At 34.1% G+C, this 25223-nt stretch overlaps 1 protein-coding gene across 33 annotated transcripts in view; it reads right to left on the bottom strand.

Annotated features, from left to right (window-relative positions):
• LOC123540611 (zinc finger protein 202-like) overlaps positions 1 to 25223 on the bottom strand; it is a 170031-nt gene that overhangs the window by 93297 nt on the left and 51511 nt on the right. Inside the window, exons 5-6 of one of the 33 annotated variants that reach the window (XM_045325808.2) lie at positions 24422 to 24638; positions 22454 to 23605 (exon numbers count right to left, since the gene is read on the bottom strand). The exons of 20 other annotated variants lie outside the window; for them this stretch is intronic. In XM_045325808.2, coding sequence (XP_045181743.2) covers positions 23503 to 23605; positions 24422 to 24638 — 320 coding nt within the window. In that variant the 3' untranslated portion in view covers positions 22454 to 23502. Of the gene's footprint in view, positions 1 to 1277; positions 1849 to 1953; positions 4009 to 4413; positions 4888 to 5416; positions 6971 to 8093; positions 8881 to 9003; positions 12398 to 15333; positions 16403 to 17007; positions 17576 to 17761; positions 18730 to 19705; positions 20769 to 20867; positions 21987 to 22453; positions 23606 to 24421; positions 24639 to 25223 lie in introns of those variants that run through there. 12 more of the 33 variants (XM_045325812.2, XM_053527418.1, XM_045325804.2 and 9 more) reach the window with 12 other exon arrangements.

Consider the following 25223-nt stretch of genomic DNA (forward strand, 5'->3'; position numbering starts at 1 on the left):
TTTAATAATAAAAATAAAAGTTCACAATATATTTGATGTAGGTACATGCTTTAACTTTGTATGCAAATAAGCGGAATGTTCTAATAACCACTATTCAAATAAGTGGAATCGACTGTATAAGACTTACAACTGTCCTACCTCACTCTTTTCAAACAACACCCTTTCAAGATGAACATTAAGCCCATTAATGTTTAGGTAAAATCAATGCTTTGAAACACTAATCGTCACCTCAGTGCAACAAAGTCGTATCTTATTATAAATTTATATAGAGATACGACTTTGTTGCGTTGAGGTGACGTGTCTTGCTTCCTAAACTATGAGGGGTGTTATTAAAGTTTTGATACAAGCCTAACAGGTTTGTTATAACTGATCTAAATAGTGTCCTGGAAAGATATATTTTTAACCTTGAAAATGATACCATATACATGTATACATCTCTATGATGTATAAACTTGCAGTTTGAGGCTTGTATCAAAACTTTAGAACATCCCTCATATCACATAAGCTAAAGTACAACAAAGACTAAACTATTTTTACATTTTTCTTTCAGAATACACATTTTTCACAATAAAGTTCTCACAATTAGAACTTTTTATCTTTCTTCCAGAATTCACATTTTTCAAAATAAAGTTTTCACAATTAGAACTTTTAATTTTTACATTTTTCTTCCAGAATACGTATTCTTCAAAAAGAACTTTTCACAATTAAAGGACTTTGAGGTACCACTGAAGGTTAATTTCTGAAACTCCAATTAAGGGCTTGCATGACAGGCACCTGAAGGTTTCAGGCCGCATCTTTATTGCCACAAGTAAAATATTCTCAACACTATTAAAAACATTTTTTTTTTTTGAATCTCTGATTCAATGTATGAATCTTGAAATGAAAAATCTGTATCCATAAAATATTTTCAACAAACAACAAATTACAATTTGCAATATACATAGTTAAATGACCAAGTATGTTACTTTTTTCAACAATAAGAGCTAGAGCCTACACAGTGCTCCCATTCAAAACTATACCACTCCTAACTTTAAACTCTTAACTTAAAGCATAAAGATCTGCTTTGAAAACATTATTTGTTGTAAGGTGACTCAATTTGGGATCATGGACTACATTTAATTTCATTTTACAATAGAGTTCCATTTCTGCTGGTGCTTAGGGTGTGAAGGGTACTGCACATTTCATTACCTCAAAAACTGACTCAACTGACTCTGGACACTTCTATTTTGCTTGATGGCCTTGCACATTTTCCATCAGTAAAATATAAAACACTAATACACAACATAATATTTACTTCTGATTGATAATACTTGTTTTTAACATATTTGGTAACCACATATTCCCAATTGCTTCATACCCATTTTTTTTCACTATTTGTGCACATTCTTGTTCAGTTTAAGCTGCATTTAGAAAGAAACAAAAGGAAGAGCAGGGGTAATCTTAACACTAACAGACTGAAAATTTGTCTGTTAATGCAAGTGGTCTCTTAAACAGATGTGGTCGCTAGCGTACGTTTATGTATTTACAGTTCGATGTAGCTATACACAAAATATCTTGAAAATGTTGTCAGTCAGTCTTGATATATATGTATACATTCTAACAGATAAACTACACAGTATGTTAAACAAGTACTGTATATATATCACATATTTGGAAATTTGTCCTTTAAATGTACTGCTGTGTGTCCCTTCAGTGCCCCTTTCTGTTTAAATGCCTTTCCGCATGTAGGACAGACAAAAGGTCTCTCTCCTGTGTGAACTCGTATATGTCTAGCAAGTAGTCCACGGTTGGCAAACACCTTTGGACAAAGCTCACATGGATAGAAGCTTGCTTTACACTCCACTGCCCCTGGAAAATTAAGAAAAATATCAAAATTAAGTCTTTTTAGAATTTTCTGGGATCCATTATCAATACTGAAACAATAATGTGTCCAAAATAAGTAAAACCAGCAAGGAATTTTTTCAAATTTATTGATGACATTGGCATTTAATACAAATATGCAAAAAAAGAAATTTGTAATAATTTTTACACTGAATAATATAAATGTCTAACTGTGGTAACATCCAAACCGTTCCCTACTTCATACCTTACACTGGACATACAGCCAATACCTTCTTCTCACTTTATACACTATCAATCAACATTACTTCAAAATCTGAATCCATTTATAATTCCACCCAATTCACTCAATCTCAATTTTTACAACTTGATGCTCACTCTTCAATATCTTTAAAGTTTTAATATTTCAAAATGACAATTTTCTTTCTCTAAACATTACTATAATACATAGATCTATAAACTATCAATATTTTAAACAAAATGTTTCATGTTTGTTTGTTTTCTTATATTATGGTATCAAACAGTTGTGTTTCGAGAAAATGGGTTTAATACTAGATATTCTTACATGATTTTGTCTGTGTCAGGAAAGTGCCAATATAAAATCAACCCCATTGGATGTACACATGTAATGAGTGTACAATATACTGACTAAAGGTTAGGGTTAGGTCTAACATAGATTTAATAGTGTACACTGTAGCGACCCGTGACTACTTTTCCTTTTCACTACACTAGAAACAGTTAAATTAAATTTTGAACAGAGTTAGTTTTCTACAGTTTATTCCCATTTTGTAACAAATATCTTTCAATTTTCTTTATTAAAATCTCTGTAAAATTTTAGGTGTTGTCTGGCCTAAATACCGAATATATCTAATCTCTTTCCCAGAAAAAACTAGTGCCGTGTGCAAATCAAACAGCAACTCCCAAATTTGGAGAGAGGGAAAGCTGAATAGCCAACCTATGAGTAATACCGTCAAAAAAGCTAATTATAAGCTTATCAAAAAATGTAAGCTATGTTTCAGGTTAGTAGAGTAAATATTACAAATTTCTCTCGCACTTCGCGACATACATTCAATGCGGGAAAATTAATGCAGACCATTAGGAAAGGTCTGTGTGATTTCTGAATACAAAAATATAACTTCTTTCCAGTATGATGTCACTTTTCATAAGTTGATATACCTCTTCATGAAGCAAGCCTACAAGGGATCCTGGGAAAACACAGCGAGGGTCATATTCCAAACCCAGCGCTAGTTAACGTTAGTAAATTATAAACAATCATTTGTTTTCATAGTGACGCTGTTATAGATCCAAGAACTTTGCTGTTGAAACTAGGTCAATGGATAAGGACCAATATAACAGATGGATTACCTAATTCTAACAGTCAATTTTGTCAAATGTACCATTTAAGTTAAGGCAGCTTTTCTTGATAATTAAAGTCATGGTATGTAGATCTATTACATAAATCAACTGTCAGTAACTTGAGCTGCTTTTGAGAAAAGCGCATGTCTCCCACAACTGCCTAATCATCTAAATAGTAAGTCAGTCTTTATATACAGTTTACTCATTTTGTTAAAAGTCTGGTGAAGATTGGACTTAGAATGCATGCACATAAAGGACTCGAACAGGACTCCTTATAATACTACTAGAGCGCATGCACATTTATCAAGCCAAAAGGACTCCTATACTACTCTTGAGTAGTGTAAGAGTTCTTTTGGCTTGATGAATGCGCCTTAAATCTGAGCGTTTTTCGGTAGTTCAAGAGCCATAAGTCTGAAGTACTGGCCGACTTGGCTAGTTATCGAACTTGGTCGAGGACTTATGGTCAAACACATTTTGTTCAAGTCTGGTGAAGATTGGATGAGAAATGTTGGACTCGAGAGTGCGGACAAGCTTTGTGACAGACAGACAGACAGACACACACACAGACAAGAGTAAATCAATTTGTCTCCCACACCACTGTGGGGTGGGAGACATAATTAACGGAACTGTGCATTTTTTTTCTGTGACTCTGCATGTTTCCTTTCTGGGCAAATGACTTGTTACAGATATCACAAACGTAAGGCTTCTCTCCTGTATGACTTCGTCTGTGTCTGGCAAGGTCGGTACGATCACGTAGTACTTTATCACAGAATTCACAGCGATAGTTGAAACCTTTCCTCTGTACAGTACACTCTGAAAAAGCAAAAACATAAAATTTACATATAACTCTTACAGCAAAATGACTTTTAGCATCTACAAATAGCATATCATTTTTCAGTAGTGAATCATTTGGAGGGAGAAAATACTTATTGTTTGAGGTTATTTACATATTTCATATACATTACTTCATTTTTACACACTCGAGTAGACTACAATGTCCAGATATATTGTCATGTCATGGAATTCCTTGATACGGATCAGTGCATCAAAGTTCAGTATTCCATTTCTTAAATATCACAGGAATATAATATGAATGGATTTGACTGCATACGACTTTGGGCTGCTTTAGTGGTAAACAATAAATACAAAATGTTAATGTTTTGATATTTGTAATTTAGGAACTCACATTTGGTACATTTTAATCAATCATATTTTAAGGTTACAGCAAAATCAGAAAATATTTCTTATTCCTTTTTTTTTCTTCTTTGTATGTCTGTGACAGTTAGTAACAACAATTTACACAGCCACAATCAATTTACAACGGTTTGCAGGGATGTGTTGAAACTTGGTATGGGTGTTTAAAACTCCTATTACAAATGTTACAAGTGTATGGTCTATCTCCAGTATGTTTTCTCATATGTACATCATGTTTTGACTTGTAAAGAAACAATTTGCCACACAGTTCACATCTGTACTTTGGCTGCACACCTACAAGAGCTGTATCTTGCTCATAATTAGAAACAAATGTTGCATGCAATTTTTCCTCAGAGTGGCCTCTCATATGTAGCTTGGTCTTTTCTGTAAACTCTTTTCCACAATGTCTGTGCTCGGGTGATACAGTTTTAGTATTTTCTTGCCCAGCTTTCCAATGTCGTTTGCTTGAATCAAATATCATTTTGGAATGTGAGGTCCCTGGAAAAAGAAAGAAGTGTTGTTTTTTCAAATACAAATGTCCTGAATTCTTTATTGAAAAAAAAATGTTGTGCCCAACTAAAACATCAATAAATATGATTTATGATCAAACTAAAAGGTGATGTCTGTTCTCTTCTTTCTGTTTTTCATTCAGATATGTTGGCAATATTATCTAATACTGTAAAATCATTTAATTTCGTGGGCATGAAATTTCGTGATTTTTGGTCAAAACGGCATAATATGAATTCGTGGATGTCAACTTTTGAACATAAAATGAATAGGAATTTTACTTGTTCATTGGGATAAAATTCGTGGACTGACTCAACAACGAAAATTAGGCACCCAAGAATATTAATGATTTCACAGTACCTTCACTTTAATTCACAGAAGTAGCTTTATAATACAGCATCAAAATGTATGTGCCAAGTCACTTTGATTTTTCCAGTTCTTTAGAAATGAACATCTGGTGTGGTCATCAGTATTCAGATTTGGAAATGAGCAAATGAGGGGCAGAAATGAACACAAAAACTACTGCAAAAATGTTCTTTTACTTAAATAACCAATGAATAAGACATTCAGCTGTAACTCAAATAAAACTTAATGTTTCTCCATTTGGATACAACAAAACATTGAGAAAAACAAGACAAAAGAAACTAAGTGTTAAAAAATTGTAGGTGGAGATAAGAGGGAAGGGGACGGGACAGAAAAGCGGGGAGGGTAAATTTCTAATAAACCCAAAGTGCACAACATCAAATGATGAACAACATTTCTGCAGTTTCACAACTCAAGATTCAATAACAGAGATATATGCAGTATCACCAGCGCTAAAATAGCCAGTTGGTGGCTGAATGGTATTCGTAATGAAATCGACCAGGCACGCACATAAAAATGCATAGGTCTACAGTCTGACATAAAATCTACATTCGTTTAGATTAGTGTTAATCTGTATACTGTAAATTTGTACATGTACACAGTGCAGAATGGTGATAATTGTTTGTTTTCAAATTTGCACTTGGTTTTCAAAGCAGTATAATGTTATGGTGACACTTGTTATTAGCGTGACCAGACAAACTGGCAATCTATTCCGAAGGTGTTATATACCATGTTTATGGACAATGGCGAAGAAAAAAAAGCAGCTTAATTTTCAAAAATAGATGACTTTTGTACTAATATTCAAACAGGTTAAATTATTCTATTCAAAAAATTCTACAGAATAATAGTAAGGAATGCAGTTATTGTCGTATTTACACAATTAGTATATATTTCTCTGTGTTCTGTTGCATTGTGATTACGGTATTTTCAATACTATAAATATCACTTTTTTAAGCCTTTCATTTCAGTCCAATATTAGCACTAGACTTGAATTAGTGCATGCCCAATCCCGCTAATAGCGCGAAAATTAGTACTCTGCTAATATTAATACACTTACAGTATTACAGGCTGTGTTACACAAAATGACCAAACTTTGACAATTATATTGATTGATGCATACAGTTCAATTGTAGAGTTACTTTTGACATGGAGTTACGCTATACTAAACACAGTCTTTTACTGTTAACACCGTTTTGTTACACTAAACACATTCCATTCTCATCAACTTATGTTTTGTTTGTAACACATTGTCCATCTGCATGAACCATCTTCTTCAAATAAAAAGACAATGGTGGCTCTCAAATCTCAAAAATGAATGTGTATGTTTCTTTATTGGAGATTTAAACAATGCTTTTCCACAAAAAAAATGTAATATAACTGCTGTGATGTTGTACACTACTGTCTAGTTATGTCAACGTATTACTACAATATATGATTTAAGTCCATGTTACACATTAATTGTATAGATTCATTTTGGCATGTACGATCTGATGTCCTTCTAGGTGCACCTTCTGGTTAAAAGCCTTTGGACATAACGGACACTTGAATGGTCGTTCTCCAGTGTGAATTCGCACATGTTTATCTAGCAGAGATTTAAAATTGAATGTTTTTCCACAGAAACCGCAACTAAATGGTACTTTTTTAGTGCCTTGTTCACCAGGTTTTTTTCTCCGTGGCTTATATGGCTGGCTGCTTCTTCCAATATGCGTATCTGTAAAATAAAGTTAATGAAAAAGTAACATGACTGAAAACATTAAGTGTATCTGTGTATAAAAACCCATTCAGAAGCACAGGGTCAAATATCTACTAGGGGTGTAACGATACATCGAACTATCGATGCATTGCGATACTAAGTGTCCCGATAGCATGCATCGATAGAAAAGTCACGATCCAATAACAATCGCCGATAGTTCCTTCTACAATCGATAGGTTCGATAGTTTTGAAATTTTAGTAAATACAGAAATAATTTATAATTTATAAACCAAGAAACAGAGCCAGCTTTCATTTGCGCCTCGGAAAATGTTTACGTCTCCATTACAATAATTACCCTCACGGAATTAAACTACCATAAAGGACTGAGAAGTCTGGAGAATAATTAATAAATTTAGTTTCTTAGAAACTTTGATTAAATATATTTAAATAACTGTTAATTTTAGATGAGAAAATGTACTATGGACATGGAGAAAGAAGGCTACTTGTATTATACAGCAAACTGTTCGGTAGGGCCCTTCATTTAGTGCTGGTACACCTTAACCCGATCCGTTAATTTTCGTCTTTTTCGATGCTTTGGGTTATTAAACATGTTGACATTCGCAACAAAATGGCCGATTCGTTTGAGTATACCTTGCATAGGTTTATTGTTTTACTTATTGTTCCAAAGCCAAGGAAGGCAAGAAATATTTAATGTTAGAATTATTTCTGTCCGTTTCAGTTATACAAACATCTCAATGTGTGTTAACAGCAATTATAAACAGTGTCGTCTCTTACACTGTGTAACAATGCCAGTTGTTAGCTTTACTGTATAAAATATGATGGCCGATAACTACTGAAATAGTATTGCAATAGTAACCTGCAATAGAATAGTATCGCAATAGTTTTTAAGCAATATCAATAGTATTGCAATAGTCAAAATTGGCCTCAATAGTCACCCCTAATATCTACCCAGTGGCGTATCATATCTTAACAAAGAAGATATTTGTCCTACATGATTATTGTTTCACTATTTTCTAAACAACAAACCAAAGCTATACTAACAGTCTACTTTTATTTTCATATCTTAAAGATATTACATTTACTTAGTATGTGGGAATGATTTTCATCTGTTAATAAATACACTTATTTTCTAGTACACCTCATTTTAACATAAGTGGTAACAATGCACACAGAGATCTGAACCAAATTAAATCAAATCAAAATTTATTTATTGTCACAGAGATTTCAACAAGTTAACAAAAGCTATATACAGCTTTTTACAGACATACCCTCTTACCAAAATGAAGGGTGTACATTAATCCTATTAAAATTGATAATCTTTACACATATTGTCTGCTATAACTTAACCTTCTCTACCAAACTTATATTAAATATAGCATGTAATGCTGTCATCTCATTTTTGAACAGTTAGTTCATCGCAACAGTTATTTTCTTTCATTTCACACTTGTATATTCAAGTTTTTCTCTCAAACATAAGCAGCTTTAATCATTTCTCCAATGTGCCGAGAGGTTTATGATCATGCTCCTTTTCTATGCAAATCATATCCAATACATTCAATTTAGTACCAAGCTTTATGTTTGTTTGTTTTGCTAATGTGAAGATAATTTATGACTCAACATGTTCCTTTTCTGTGTGAATCTTTTCCCACAGATATCACAAGAAAAAGGTTTCTCCCCTGTATGGACTAGCATATGTCTATCCAATCTAGACTTAAATTGGAAGGTCTTGTTGCAGTGGTGACACTGCATTCCAGAAATGGTCTGCTGTCCCACCATCATCTTTATGCAATTGTATGACGACAACCTATGGTCAGCCATCCTCTCTGCAGGTACAGACTGTGTACCCTCTTGTATTTCCCAAGTTGATGGCTCTTGTGTCGACACTTTTGGTCTTTCTGCATGGCAAACTGAAATATGCGAAAGTTCACCATTATTTCTGTAAAGAAACAACATTAAAATCATCATAAAAGCTCAACTATGATGTATGCAATTTATTACGATACATGCAATGCTATAAATAAACAATTCAGTTCTTTTTTTCTTTTTTATTCAAATAATACTGCAAAAAATCAGTACTAAAATCAAAATTAACACAATGAACAGGTGGGTTTTTAAAACGTATATAAGTACTGCAGTAGAAATGTCAAAGTATTGGCCACCCTTCCAGTAATCTCAAGCAAGAATATTTCAAAACCTCTGAATGAGCAAAGTACTAAAAAATGGTGGAAAGTTTGAAAAATTAAAAATATTTTCGTGAATAGATTTTGATGAAACTTCTCAGTTCTTTATAAACAGAATGATGTCCTTTAATATGGTGAAATAAAATGTATACGTCTGTTGTGCTTGTCTTCATGATATTTGCCTATGATTGAAGAGATCCGCCACTGAGCTAATTTCAAGTCGTATTTTTTAATTATTTAAATGTCAGATGTTTTAATATCATATTTCAACTTTAGAAAGATAGTAACATTGCTGTTGTCATACATTTACTAACCTGCTGCCATTAATTCATAAAATGATTTTCATTTCAGTATCCAGGCTTTATGCTACGTCTTCCGGACAAATGATGTTATGTCATTACTTCGGGTTTATTAAACGAGCAGCACTACTGGTACTGATGATAAACTCAAACAGAAAATGAGGTTTTTTTACCTGTAACTTTTTTATTTCTGCAAATTATTATCAATGGTCAGTATCAAAATAAAGCTTAGCTCTTACTGAATAACTGACATAATTTAAATTGATACTTAGTAAGCATCCCCAGTATTTTTGGATAAATATTTTAAAACAGAAAAATGTATGTCATTTATTTAAATACAGATTATTTACCAATTTTGTTTTTGTTTACACCAGCTTGTGTTGTAAGTGGTTGCTATAAGATGGCATGTTCAATTATACAAAAAACCAATTGCAATTGAATTATTTGAAGGTGGTCGACTTTATCATCTGTTCGAGTTTATCATCAGTACCACTACCTTAATCTAAATCTGTCTAATGTACTATGAAATTGTTTCTTTCTGTTAGTATCAATTTTAAAGTTAAATTTAGTATTTTACACATTTACTGCAAACTTTTTTTTAACATAAATGAAACTTATTTGTTGAACAATACCTTAATTTTATGTACCAAAATCAATATGTGAGGCAAAAATGCATCCACACCCTAACAACACATTAACTCATAGCTAATATTTGTACAGAAGTATATGGTATAAAAAAATGAAACAGAAAAATGGTGATCAAAAATCAAACGATTGTGCGATAAGATTTACATAACTTTAGTATTGTTTCATACAATTATTAAAACAATAAACACTTGATGCCCCCGGTGGCATCCTTGTCGATACAAAGCAACCTAAGTCCAAAACAATGTCAAGTTCAAGGTCAAACTGAGGTCAGGTGATGTCTGAAGATGAGGAATGGTCACAGGTTACATCTGCATTAGTATCAAGTCATTCTAGTAAGGGGTATTGATGCTAGACGAAACGGTCCCATTTGGTTAACCTCGTACGGACGGACAAACGAACGGATTGACGGACAGGACGATCACTTTATGCCTCCCACATCAGTAGATGCCGGGGGCATAAAAATCCTAGATTAACACGACATCATTATATAAACACACATGATTAAAAATATAATAAAACTGAGTTTCAACACATTGAAGATTGCACATACTGTCTCTCCAAATACGCAAAATACATTATAATTCTTAAAGATATTGTACACGTTATAAAACTTGAAAAGCTCATGCAGGATCTGATATTCTAATAATTAATTAGAGGACATTCATCTATTTAAAAGCCTTGTTGCTAAAAGAAAAGGGTTAAATGAATGAATACTAAAGTCGACAGGAGCATAACTTTGTGAAACAAGAGCTGTCACTAATGGTGACAAATGCCCCCACAGCACCTTGACCTTTGACCTGGTGACCCCAAAGTCAGTCGGGTTGGTGTACTCATAAAATACTATCTGCATGTGAAGTTTGAATGTCCTGGGTGCAGTGGTTCGCGAGTAAAGTGCCTTCATGCAAAAAGTTAATGTTGGCCCCTGTGACCTTGACCTTTGACCTGGTGACCCCAAAGTCAGTAGAGGTGGTGTACTCAATAAGTACTATCAGCATGTGAAGTTTGAAGGTCCTGGGTGCAGTGGTTCGCGAGTAAAGTGCCTTCATGCAAAAAGTTAACGTTGGCCCCTGTGACCTTGACCTTTGACCTAGTGATCCCAAAGTCAGTAGGGTTAGTGTACTCAACAAGTACTATCAGCATGTGAAGTTTGAAGGTCCTGGGTGCAGTGGTTCGCGAGTAAAGTGCCTTCATGCAAAAAGTTAACGTTTTGGCCCCTGTGACCTTGACCTTTGACCTGGTGACCCCAAAGTCAATAGTGGTGGTGTACTCAATAAGTACTACCAGCATGTGAAGTTTGAAGGTCCTGGGTGCAGTGGTTCGCGAGTAAAGTGCCTTCATGCAAAAAGTTAACGTTGTGACTAACGAACTAACTAACGAACGAACGGACGGACGGACGGACAGTTGAAAACTAATATTCCTCCCTTCGGGGGCATAAAAACTAGAGTTAAGGAACCTAAGCAGTGCTAGTAAGAACAACACAGAAATCAAGTGTGTGAAGCTAGGGGTTACTGAAATACCAGCTTACATACAAGAAATTTATCAAATGGACGTAACTTTGTAAAAGTGTAAAGACAAAGTTACCGAACCAGTGCATAGTATGTCAAACATATAATATGTCCGATGTGCAGGCTGATCATGATCTACACTGGACGCAAGGCAGAATCAATGGTGTCTAGCATGATAAAGGTTAAGCTATTTCAACATCTTACATGTTACATAACGATTTGTTTACAAAACATGTTACAGTTCTATTCAACAGAAGTTAACTAAAATATCATAATTCAAATACTCTTATTCAGTCTTCCAAAGTTAAGGATCATCTCCTCCATTAAATTTTTTTTTTTTTCTGTCATTAAAGATCCAATCAGGGTGCTGAAGTTTGTACATTGTAACGCCAGTTCTATAACAGATTTTGCTGTAATAACAGACCTGTGCCTTCCTCCTGGTTTTTTACATTCAGCATTAGGATATATAACCATCTAAATATGGTCCTGTTCTAGCTTAAAAGTCTTTCAAAAATAACAACTGATTTCCTGTTGACTACCTCCTACACCAAAGATGAGAGTGCTTATCACTGCGTTACTCTAGCAGGTTAGCAGACCTATAGTGTGTAACCATATGGACACTGCGATGACTGTTCTGGCTGAAAGCTTTGTTACAGATTTTACATTTGAATGGCTTCTCTCCCGTATGGCTTCTTATGTGTATCTCCAGCAAAGATTTATAATTAAATCCTTTTCTACAGTATGGACAAACTAAAGGCCTTTTATCCCTTTTTTCTTCTGTGTCATGATAACCTGAAACGAAGGAAAATAACAACACTTATTCATCACTTAAGTATGGAACATAGTCACAGACTTTACTATGCAGAACTGCAAAAAAATTCTGAAAATTTCTTTGTTAGTCATTTTAATGAACATACAGACAGAAAGGGAATTCAATGTTTAAGGTTTATTGAGCTGGTCCAAGACAAATCCTGTAAAATCGGACATTTTTGCACAACCAAGAGTTTGCAATGTTGAATATTATTAATATTATGACCGGCTTGTGCAATATATATCATTATTCATAACAATAACACTATTTTCTAAAGTATAATTCAGTGAATATAGTGAACAACAATTTCTAATTTTACAGTCCAGGCTAATTTTAATGAATATTGGCCCTGTAATCAATCAATGTTTCTTATATATAAATATTTCTTAAGTAGTTACAAGTTACAGAGGAGACCTTTAAAGCTGTAAGATAGAAGATCTTGTGAAGAAATTTGTGATTAAGATGAGTCAGCACAAAACAAAATACCAGTAGTTAAATTATTCTTACAGACAATTTTGTGAATTGCAATCTACTTATCAAGACTTGTTGTTCCTTCTCTTGAGAAGGAACATTATGATTCGGTAAGTCACACTGAGCTACTGATATCGAAAGCTGTTGTCATTACAAGCTGGCCAATCAAACTCTGTGACCTTAGAAATAACCTCTGACGTTAAAACTGTTCTTTCCTAATTGAGGCGACTCTCTGACTGAACGCGTTTGGTGGATTATATTACTAAACCAGAGGATGGTTGATTGATTTATTTATTTCCTCCATTCTTGAAGAAAATAATGTATGTACAAACACACATATATCAGCAAATTTACATGTAAACAACTAAATATTATCATTACCTTCAAATGCATGGTTAATATGTGAAAACAAACCCCATTGCGACCCTCTAATTATGCGCAACAAATTTACTCATCGAATCGTAATGGACTGACCGGGTCAATGTCTTATTGCCGTATTTACTCAACTGAAAGTGGTAACAGATTTAATTTGTTGTTGGATTCAACAATTTATGTTAAAAAACAAGCGTAAACTAGAAAATGCTTTTGTAAAAAAGCGCATGTCTCCCCCAATGCAAAGACACTTATGGTCGGCTGCAAAAGGGGTTATCTACTTGGCATGTCCAGTCATCCCGCTAAATTTCAACACTCTTGGCCTAGTGGTTCTCAAGTCACTGTTCAGACTCCTGTGACCTTGACCTTTGATCAAGTGACCTCAAAATAAATAGGGGTCATCTACTCTGCATGTCCAATCATCCTATTAAGTTTCAACATTGTAGGTCAAGTGGTTCTCAAGTTATTTCCAAAAAATGATTTTACATGAACAGGCCACTGTGACCTTGACCTTTAATGGACTGACCCCAAAATCAATAGGGGTCATCTACTCTGCATGTGCAATCATCCTATGAAGTTTCAACATTCTGGGTCAAGTGGTTCTCAAGTTATTGATCAGAACTGGTTATCAATGTTCAGGCCCCTGTGACCTTGACCTTTAACGGAGTGAACCCAAAACAATAGGGGTCATTTACTCTGCATGAACAATCATCCTATGAAGTTTCAACATTCTGGGTCGAGAGGTTTTCAAGTTATTGATTGGAAATGGTTTTCCATGTTCAGGCCCCTGTGGCCTTGACCTTTAACAGAGTGACCCTAAAATCGTTAGGGGTCATCTACTCTGCATGACCAATCATCCTATGAAGTTTCATCATTCTGGGTCAAGTGGTTCTCAAGTTACTGACCGGAAATGGTTTTCAATGTTCAGGCCCCTGTGACTTGACCTTTCACAGAGTGACCCCAAAATTGTTAGGGGTCACCTACTCTGAATGACCAATCATCCTATTAAGTTTCAACATTCTGGGTCAAGTGGTTCTCAAGTTACTGACCGGAAATGGTTTTCAATGGTCAGGCACCTGTGACCTTGACCTTTAATGGAGTGACCCCAAAATCGATAGGGGTCATCTACTTTGCATGTACAATCATCCTATGAAGTTTCAACATTCTGGGTCAAGTGGTTCTCTAGTTATTGATCTGAAATGGTTTTCCATGTTCAGGCCCCTGTGACCTTGACCTTTGATGGAGTCACCCCAAAATCAATACGGGTCATCTACTCTTTATGACCAATCATCCTATGAAGTTTCAACATTCTGGGTCAAGTGGTTCTCTAGCTATTGATTGGAAACGGTTTTCAATGTTCAGGCTCCTGTGACCTTGACCTTTGACAGAGTGATCCCAAAATCAATAGGGGTCATCTACTCTTCATGACAAATCATCCTATGAAGTTTCAACATTCTTGGTCAAGTGGTTCTCTAGTTATTGATCAGAAATGGTTTTCAATGTTCAGGCCCCCGTGACCTTGAACTTTGACTGAGTGACCCAAAAATAAATAGGGGTCACCTACTCTTCATGGCCAATCATCCTATGAAGTTTCAACATTCTGGGTCAAGTGGTTCACTAGTTATTGATCGGAAATGGTTTTCAATGTTCAGGCCCCTGTGACCTTAACCTTTGACGGAGTGACCCCAAAAACAATAGGGGTCGTCTACTCCAGCAGCCCTACAACCCTATGAAGTTTGAAGTTCTAGGTAAAACGGTTCTCCAGTTATTGCTCGGAAATGAAGTGTGATGTACGGACGGACGAACGGACAGACAGGGCAAAAACAATATGTCTCCTGGGGGAGACATAATAATTACTTGACATTTTGGGGCAGTATAAAACAGACATTGCAACCAAAATTTTACAAGATGATCATTATATATTTATATAGATATGCCCTAAAAGGAACTTTTGCTTTAACTTGTATTTTCACTTGTTTCATTTACATTAACTTTTCTTGTAAATAACTGCATAGTTACAAGGGTGTTAATTCAGCAAGGGACATTTATTGCCTGTCAATGTTTGCTTCTCTTAGTTTTTGTTTAGCATGAAAGACACATATATATATGAAAAATTCTATTCCATCCTGTACATAATATTTACAGCAATGACCAACCAATAATTTATTCAAATGCTCAACATTGTGTCCCTTACGTCTATTTTAAATATAATCCACCAAAGGTCATTTGCACATTCTGCACACTGGTAGGTAAAGAGATTTTACTAGCACTTCTGCAATGTACAAGTAAAATCTAATGATAAAATGTCTATCTCCTAATATCCCATGTTTCATGCCAACAGGTTATATTTTCTGAGAACTGTGTGTTAAACAAAGTTATACATTGTACATACTGAGAACAGTTCCTCAAAGGTTTTAACAATAAATGTATTTTTTGGGAGTCTCGTACTCTTGTTGCTTAAACTTTTTAACTCATTTTGCTCCCAAATTTGCACTTTTAAAAGGAATATCCAGTTCCAAACTAATACAATGTTTACTCACAACAACTGTCCATGTAACAATTTGAAACATTCTCTTGTTGAACACTAGAATTTTTAAGTACTGAACATCCACACTTCCAACTTCTCAATACCACTAATATTTCAAATATGTCAAATTTAAAATCATCTGCATGAAACCAACCTTCAGAAATTCCCAAAATATGAACTTTGAAGAAAGCAGATCCTGCACACATTCTCAATATCCATATATCATCTAAGTAATAAAATTACTGAATGTCCACATTCCAAAAATTACTGAATGTCCACATTCCACCAGGTATATAGGAAATTTGTCTCTTCCTATTAGATTCCACTTACTTTACCTCTCACAAGGACATCTGAACATGCACAATCATGTGTGACTTTAGATGATGATTCTGTATGAAAGATTTTCCGCATACTTTACACTTGAACGGTCTTTCTCTAGTGTGTGTCCTCTCATGGTTCTCCAGAAGGGATTTGAAATGAAAGTCTTTCCCGCAATAAGAACATGATAGAATCTTTTTCACACCAGTTTTTTCTCCCTGTGTCAGATTTTCTTCAGTTGATATTTGGTCCTCAATGGACAAACCAAGGTGGCTAACTGAGCTCCCAAATGTCATACCTAGAATATGAAATGCAATTCAATTAATTTTTGTCACTATATCTTTATAATTCCTTAAAATGATGATCTATCACTTGTAACAGAGGCAAAATCAAGAAACACGGTTTGTAAGCTCTACTTAAATCTTTATTAAAATACATCAACATGCAGCTCTAATATAAGTATAGGACAGATAAAATTACATATCTATTCCATTTTGTGAATTACAAGCTTTGAAAAATATATAAATCAAGTATTTCAACAGAAAACATACAGCAGTTTTACTTCTACCCTTACTCTGCCTGTACTGAATAATGTCCATACAAACCACTTATAAAATATTATCCCTTATCATTGGGACACGATTGATTCTGCATTGTTTGCCATTCAGTTAGTATGTTTTTGGTAATCAACCGTTTTAATGGCTAATGGTACTGTCCAAATTGAATGATGGGCAAGTGAAATTTAGCAGGGTAAGGGTTATTTAGAATTAATAATGTTTCTGGGAGCAAAATTCCTTTTAGGTGCGGAGCATTAATAGGAATCTAGCATTATATCCACTACACAAGTTCTGTATTTATATTTTAGTTAAACTTTCTTTTACAATGTTTGTGTGTTTCAACCTGTGCATTTGCAAACACTTTGCTCACAGAATAGCTATGAACTCATCATTACTGTAAGCTTAAAAATATAAAATTAGAATATAATGTAAACAGAACTGACTTGTAAATCTTTCCACTGTTTCATACAAATCTAAGTAAACTCTGCCAATTCAGATTATTTCCTAATTTTGAAGGCTTTTCCATATATACATCAGAATAAGACCTAAAAAACTTCTTTGCATCGCAATCCTGTACTTTTGACATATGGTGTTTTATCTGAAGGTCTGTCACAGATATCAGTCTCAACAACACATGATCAACTCCCTGTTTCAAAGTTTGATTCAATCAATTAACTTCTAGTTTCAATGTCTGATTCAATTAAATTTAAAAGCAGAGCTGAAATGTATGATCTTGTGTGCTTTAAGATTGCTTTTTCTGTTGAATGCCTTCCCGCAGACATCACAGGAAAAAGCCTTCTCTCCAGTGTGAATGACAACATGAGCATCGAGCTGGGACTTGAAGGCAAACTGCTTTCCACAGAATGTACAGAATAAAACCTTCTTCCCACTGGCATTCGTCATGCTGCCTTCATCTGAAAAGCAAATAAAAGGAATGTTATGTCAATGTACCTGTGTTCCTGGTAAATAACTAAAACATACCATTTAGTTTATTGTTGTTTCTGTGACATTTATGTCTAGCCCATACACAAGGGCTAAAACATTTGTCATACCACTATCCATTTTCTCAGATAAAGCACGAAAACAACTTAACACAAGAAAACTTGCCCTAATTTTTTAATCGGGTAACTTCCGTTTTCATAACTGCCAAAGTTTAATTGCAAATTGTGAAAGCAAATTGTAATTGACATGAAATGGTGAACATTTCTTGAACATTACAGAATAAAATGATTTTATTTTACAATATTTCCATAGAATCAATGGCTAAAAATGAAATCTAACACTTGAATACAGTTACTTCCATTCAACATATTGTTGTTAGATTAAGTAATTCTAGTCCATCTGCAATTTATTTCAAATGGAATGAATTTGTAATTTAAGCATTTTGTGCCAATGGACAATTTCCTCTACTCCAAAATGATGTTTGGCTATTTCTGTCCTTTTACGTTTTCTCATATTCTATATAATGTAATTTTAGCAACCAGTGTAGATCATGATCAGCCTGCAAGGATAGTCTGATCAAGATCTGCACTGCTCGCCATTCAGTCAGTATCTTTTTGGTAAGCGCTCCTTTTAACAGTTAATGGTACTATCAAAATTGAAAGATGGACAAGTTCATTATATAGAAATTTAGTAGGGTAAGGGTTAAAAGGAAACATTGCAATAATTACTGAAATATAACAACATGGTTAAATCCGTAACCAAGAGTCCTGAAATGTCCTTACAAAAGATGTTTCAAAGAGTTACTAAAATGTCTTTAAAAGGTCAAGTTTGTTTCCATAAGTTCCTGAACTGTCTTTACAAAATGCAAAGTAAAGTTTCTTTCCAAGAGTCATTGAGATGTCTTTACAAGTTTGTTTCTAAGTGTTTCAAGGCCAAGGGGAACTAAAATGTGTAATCTTGTGTGCCTTCAGGTTAAATCTTCTGTTAAAGGCCTTTCCACAAATATCACAGGAAAACGCTTTCACTCCTGTGTGTATAATGATGTGCCATTCCAACTTGGACTTGTAACTAAAACACTTCCCACAGAATGGACAGATGAATGTACTCTTTTTCTTTCCATCATCACCTGAAAAGTATATAAAATTGTACAACTGATAGTTTCAAGGCCTAATGTTTGATGGTATACTAGCAAGAATTTTAATACTTCTAGAACTCTAGTGTGTGTCTATAGCAGTCAATATATTCTACATGCACAACCTGAGCAAGAGCAGACAACCGGGAAGTTATTTGCTGGTCTTTTATGCTCTTCAATTATCTTTTTAATGTCACTGTCACTTCATTATGACTTTTAGATTTTGTAAGATAAACCTGCATATTACATTCAACTGAATGAGAATGTATTACTGTACCATACATGAACACTACAGAGCAAAACATTCACACCCTTGTAAAGCATTTTCAATCTCACTCAATCTCAAGGTCACTGTGACGCTGACCTTTGACCTTTGACCACCAAAACTATAGAGGGGCATGACTTACTACCACAGGCACTTGAAATTTTAAAGCTGTAGGCCAAATTAAATTAAATTAAATTAAAATGAATGCCTTTTCTATTTATTAATTGGAAACCAAAAATTGTACAGAGGGATCAACAGACAGACAGATCAAAAGAGAAAAACAATATATACTTGACGTTCTTCTAAGAGGTGGTGGTGGGAATAATATTCATACAATGTCAGCACTAAAAACTTTCATCCATTCCAAACTGCAACCTAACTTACTGAACAAAACAGACCATTTCATGAATTCAAGGATTAAATTGATACTTTCTAATTTTAATTAGTATGTTTAACATCTATTCCTATCTAACACACTATACATGGATATCTTGCCAGTCAACAGACAAAATGATGACCAAGGTCACAAGGACTGTTGGCTAGAACTTTTGAGTATTTATGGCAAACCATTAAGTATTTCATTACACAAAAATTAATTTTCAGATTTACATTAATTTTTTTTAGTTTTTAACACTTTCATTTAGCACAAACTATGGACCGCCAATTCATACAAGGAGTCTTGTACTTACACTCTTTATTTAAATCAAACATTCAAACATTGAAGCTGTATTCACTATTTCAACTAACAGCAATTTATCTCCCATACAGAATTAACAATGTCCTCAGATATCAAATTAATCTTGCACTGGACATAGCATATATAAACAATACATTTCAATCATTCAGCACTAAAATTCTCCATTCTCATCGAAATTTCAAACATGTAACACCTATGCAGCAGCCTCCTGCTTTAGAAAAGACATTTGTTTTCAAACTGTTCACATTTCTTTCAATTCATTTTTGATAATATATACTTCTATTTCACAGAATTAATTCCAAATGTACTTCAATCTGTACTTTTTGTCCAATTATGTACAAATAAAATTTTCCAAGAAATTCATTGTGCTTTTACTATCTTTGCTAACTTGACTGTGTGTTCACTTAATAACCATGAGAATGTTTTACAACAGAATTAACATTTCAACACTTCCTCCAGAATGATGGAAGCTGTTCTGCTTCCTCTTGAAATTGAAACTTTCAAAGTTGGTCAGTTTTTGGTCCAACACTCTTGTTTAATTGTCAATTATGCAACTGGGAGGAGATAACCTAACCAGTGTTCCTAGATTCTGTACCAGTACTAACCTGTTCTCAATTAATAACTGCTAACTTCTCCACATGAGTCCGAGGTGGAGAATAACTGCTAACTTCTCCACATGAGTCCGAGGTGGAGAATAACTGATTTCAAACATGTTTCCTATCATGTAACATAAATAAAAACATAATTATGCCTTCCTATGACACCATGATCAGTGTTTGTACTCTCCCTTTCAAGCTCAGTTGGTGGACTGAAACCCACTTCCTTCTAATGGCTTTTTCATGTGGTAATGGAACATATGGTTCTTTAAAGTCCATCGTCGAGTAAAACCTTTACCACAGAATTCACATTTAAACGGTCGTTCACCAGTGTGTGTTACGATGTGTTCATCAAGACGGGACTGCCATTCAAATACTTTCCCACAATATTTGCAAACTAACACCGTTTTATCCGCACTTCGGACACGTGGCTTGTAAATATCCGATGAAGACCGCAAAAGATAGTCTGTCGGCACTGAAAACAGAAATGTCAAACAGTAAAAATTATGAAACACAGATCAGCCTAGGAGAAGTATCAGTATTGATTACATCAAACAAAAAATTAAGAAAATACTTCAAAATTTCACAGGTTTAATGTGACTGTATAAGCACTACAAACATTACTACAACATACTGTCTGTAAGACTTGCACTTCATTATTATTGGATTTAACAACATTTTTTAAGTAGTAAAATAATATAAACTACAAAAATTATCTTTATCAAGATTTCTGTAAGTATCTTATTTGCATAAGAAATCCTTCAATGGGTAAAACTGGAATAAATTATGCTTATAGTTCTACAAATGACATATCAAACTGAACACATTTTAATAATTGGTATCAATTATCAACGCATTTCAATAACTGGTATCAATTATTTCCTATCAAAGAATCAGCTTTTTTAGCTGTACAATAAAGGAGGATTTTTCCTTCAATTATTCACAGCACACTTCTGTTTTGCTCTTTGTAACAAAGCCCTGCAAACAAATATTATCATAAATTCAAGAAATAAAAGACTTACAAATGCAGATCAATTTCAAAACACGCAGAATGTCCAAATATAACTATGCAGCATTTGTCATTCATCAGTAATCATCATGTTATTCTGATAATACACTTTGTACAATTAACCCTTATCATGCTGGATAAGATTGGTTTTGCCTTTGCGACCAGTGTATATCATGATCAGCCTGCACATCCATAAGTCTGATCAAGATCTGCACTGTTCGCTATTCAGTCAGTATCTTTTTGTTAGCACACCTTTTAACAGTTAATAGAACTTTCCAAACTGAAAGATGGCCAATTTCATTATAGAAATTTAGCAGGGTAACAGTAAATAGTGTTGTAAGGGATTTAGTTAATTTTCCAGTTCAGAATTCATGTCATTCAATAAAAGAACAGTCTTTGATAACACAACATAATTATCTGTCTCCTCCAGAGCACTTTTTCAGTGTTTTTCTTGCAAATGAGTGACAGTATGAGCTTTGAGGTTATTTTTCTGGTTAAACCCTCTCCCGCAGTATTGACAAACATAAGGCTTTTCCCCTGTGTGAGTTCTCAAATGTCTCTGTAACTTTGAGTTGAACAGAAATTCTTTCCCACAAAACATACACAGTAGCCTCCCCTTAAAATCATTCAATGAAATCTGTCTTGGTTCTCCTCTGCCATTATCTTCACCAGTTTCCATGAGTTCTGAAAGGACAAAGAGAAAGAACTCAGTTTTTATAATCCCTAACAATCAGTTTTTATAATTCCTAACAATAGTTACATTTAGACATGTAATTATCACAATGACACACATGCAAACACATCTATTTCCAACTGAATCGGTAACTTTATCGGTTTTATCAGTAAGACACACAATGGCTACTCTTTCAGTTTTGCATCATTATTTTATTTCATATACAAAATGTTACGTTCTTCTCAGTCCTTAACACAGGTTTACACTCTTTCAATTTCCCTCATGTCATCCGGTCTTGAAACTCTAAGGCGATGTTTTCAGGTGCGTAATTTAGAGGAAAAAATAGCTTCCATCACTCCAGTTTTATGGTGACATCTTTTCTTCAGTCAAGATGCAATGCAGTATGACCATATCATTTAGACATTATGTCATAACTTACAAGGAGAGAAATTACAAGATGCTCTTTCTTACAACTACAGTGTTTTCTGTAAATATTTATTTCAATGCATTAAGAACACATGGAAAAAACAGCTATCAAAAAGCATACAGTTTTTGATGATGTTCTCTCATTTATCAGTACATGACCCGTGATACTGACCTGGCTATCCATACCATTTCTGTGTTTGTTTTGTTGTATTTAATACATTTCAAGTATGTGTGATATTATCATATACCTTCCCTTAGCCTGCTGAATTTCTTTAATGGACTGGTCCATCATTCAATTTGGGCAATACTGTTTATTTTTCGAAGGGGTGTTCACTGAAAATTTACTGAATGAATAGCCAACAGTGCACACCATGCAGGCTAATCTTAATCTGTACTGATTGCAAAGGCAGAATCACTTGCCACCAGCAAGCTAAAGGTTAAATTATAGCTATGTATTTAGACTATGCCAATAAACTTATTTTAATCAATTAACAAGATTTTGAAAACTCTTACTGCAATGGAAGTACAAATTATGCAATTACAGTAACTTTTTAAAAAGTTCTGTCAAAATATCACAATGTGACTTTACATCCCTTCTTGTTTTAGAAGCCTGACTAAACTTACACACTGCTAATAAGTTGCATAAATTACAAAGAAAGAAATATAGCATTCTCTGATGTCCAGTTTGGATATTGTTGTGAAATAATGCAGTCAAAAATAACACTTTCCTTCCTTTTTTATTCCAAATGCATAGTTTGGTGTCAAGTTCAGTTTTATTATTGTGAATGCTCCCCTACTGCATTATTCACAATTATTTGCTTTATTTTTGAAAATATTTATTTTGGATGTTTCAGAATTCAAGTTTTGTGTTGAAAGATTGCCACTACAATGCTTCCTGAATAAGACATGCCGCATTTGACTTCCTGTGTAAAATGTATGATTTTGAGCATTTTAAGACTTGAATTTTGTTGTGAATTCCAGTCCACTTTTTCAATGCAATAAACCATTATGAATCAGAGATTAAACATTCCTTCCTCTTTAAAATGCATGATCTTGTGTGTTTTCAAGTTGGCTTTTGTTGTGAAACTACGTCCACATCTGTCACAGCTGTAAGGTTTCTCTCCAGTATGGATTCGCATATGTCTGTCTAAATGAGAACTCCACGAAAATGACTTTCCACAAAACTTGCACGGGAACTTGTTCTCTGAAAAAACAAAAACAAAATGTAACCTATCATTTCAATATTATACACAGCAAATTTCTGCTGTTTTGTAATACATCTTTTGAAAAAAACGAGCTGACAATATAGTGAAACTTTACTACAATTTATTTATGCATGATATATTCACATATTTTTACAAGAGTTGTGTTTACTGTACATTTCCATCTTGCTGAAATTCTTGGTTAAAGGCTCATAATGCTTTTGTTTGTAATGCATCAGCTACATTTTTCGTTATGAACATAAAACATAGCGATTATTCACATTTTCTACCAAAGTATCTTTGTCAGCTATGCAACTCAAGAAGCACTTCCTGTCTTTTATTAAAGGTATGATTGTAAATCCATTAAAACATCTGTTTCTTTGTAATGAAAAATCTAGAATCACAATATACACTTTCAAAAGCATTTGACATTCAAGTTTCCTTACGTATTTATACAACTGCACTTTCTGAGAAGTATTCAATAAAAAGACACATTTTTACATTCCTGATCTAGACCTGGTATCTAAGATGTACATACATTTAACTATGTCCTAACAGAAAATTCTACTTAAAGACTGTGCCCTTATTCCTTTTCACACCAAAGTTCACAGTTTATGCTTTGGAATTCAGTATATATATATACATCATAAATCCATTGTACATCACGTTGGAATGTTGCATGTCAAAAGTCTATATAATCATGCCTATATCTTTGCCACACCTCCTTTTCACATACTCTCCCAATGTACAATGAAAACTTTTCAAAAGGACACACCTCATCTCACCCAGATTATGTATGGAATTTTAAATGCACATACATATGTCCTTTAAGAGAGCTTTTCACAGAGAAGCCACGCCCACATTGTTTGCAAATGTAAGGTTTCTCTCCTGTATGAACACGCATATGTCTATCCAGGTGGGATGACCAGTGGAATATCTTCCCACACTGAGGACATGTGAAGTTTTCTGTACCGGCTTTTCTACTCCCTGTTGCCGGATCGTTTTCATACAAGCTGCGTTCTTCTGCACACCTATCTGGAAAACAAGACAAAATTGTTAAAAGTGAATACATTTCTTTACAACTAAACCTTAATTTCTTCATATCTTTGAATGTATCATTGTATAACAAGACTTCAGTTGTTTTCATTCTATCACAAAGTGGTCTGGGGAGAGAAAATCCATCAGATCAAATCATCATTTCTTTTTGTGAATTTCAAAATTATATGATGTGTGAAGAAAAACCCAACAAACATCTTGTACCTCACTTAATGTAAATCCTGGTTTTGCCTGCCCAAAGCCAACCTTTATTAACTCTTCACAGACATCAAGTATTTGCAGGTAATTATGAAAATAGTAAACAAATCAAATTTAATTGTGTGCACACAATCATGCTTTTATTTATACCATAAAATATCTAACAGTCCAAACATTACATTTAGCAAAAAAAAAATTAATAATTTCATAACACAACACAGAGTCTGTACAATTCGCAATTATATCAAAATTTTATCTTCAAACATGAAAATGATATTATTCCGTTTTATATTTAACATTTTGAGAGTCAGTTCTTCATACTCTTCACAGACACACAAAACAATTACCAACTACTGTACTTTCAGA

Source organism: Mercenaria mercenaria, chromosome 16 (assembly GCF_021730395.1).
Source record: "Mercenaria mercenaria strain notata chromosome 16, MADL_Memer_1, whole genome shotgun sequence".
Lineage (NCBI taxonomy): Eukaryota > Metazoa > Mollusca > Bivalvia > Venerida > Veneridae > Mercenaria > Mercenaria mercenaria.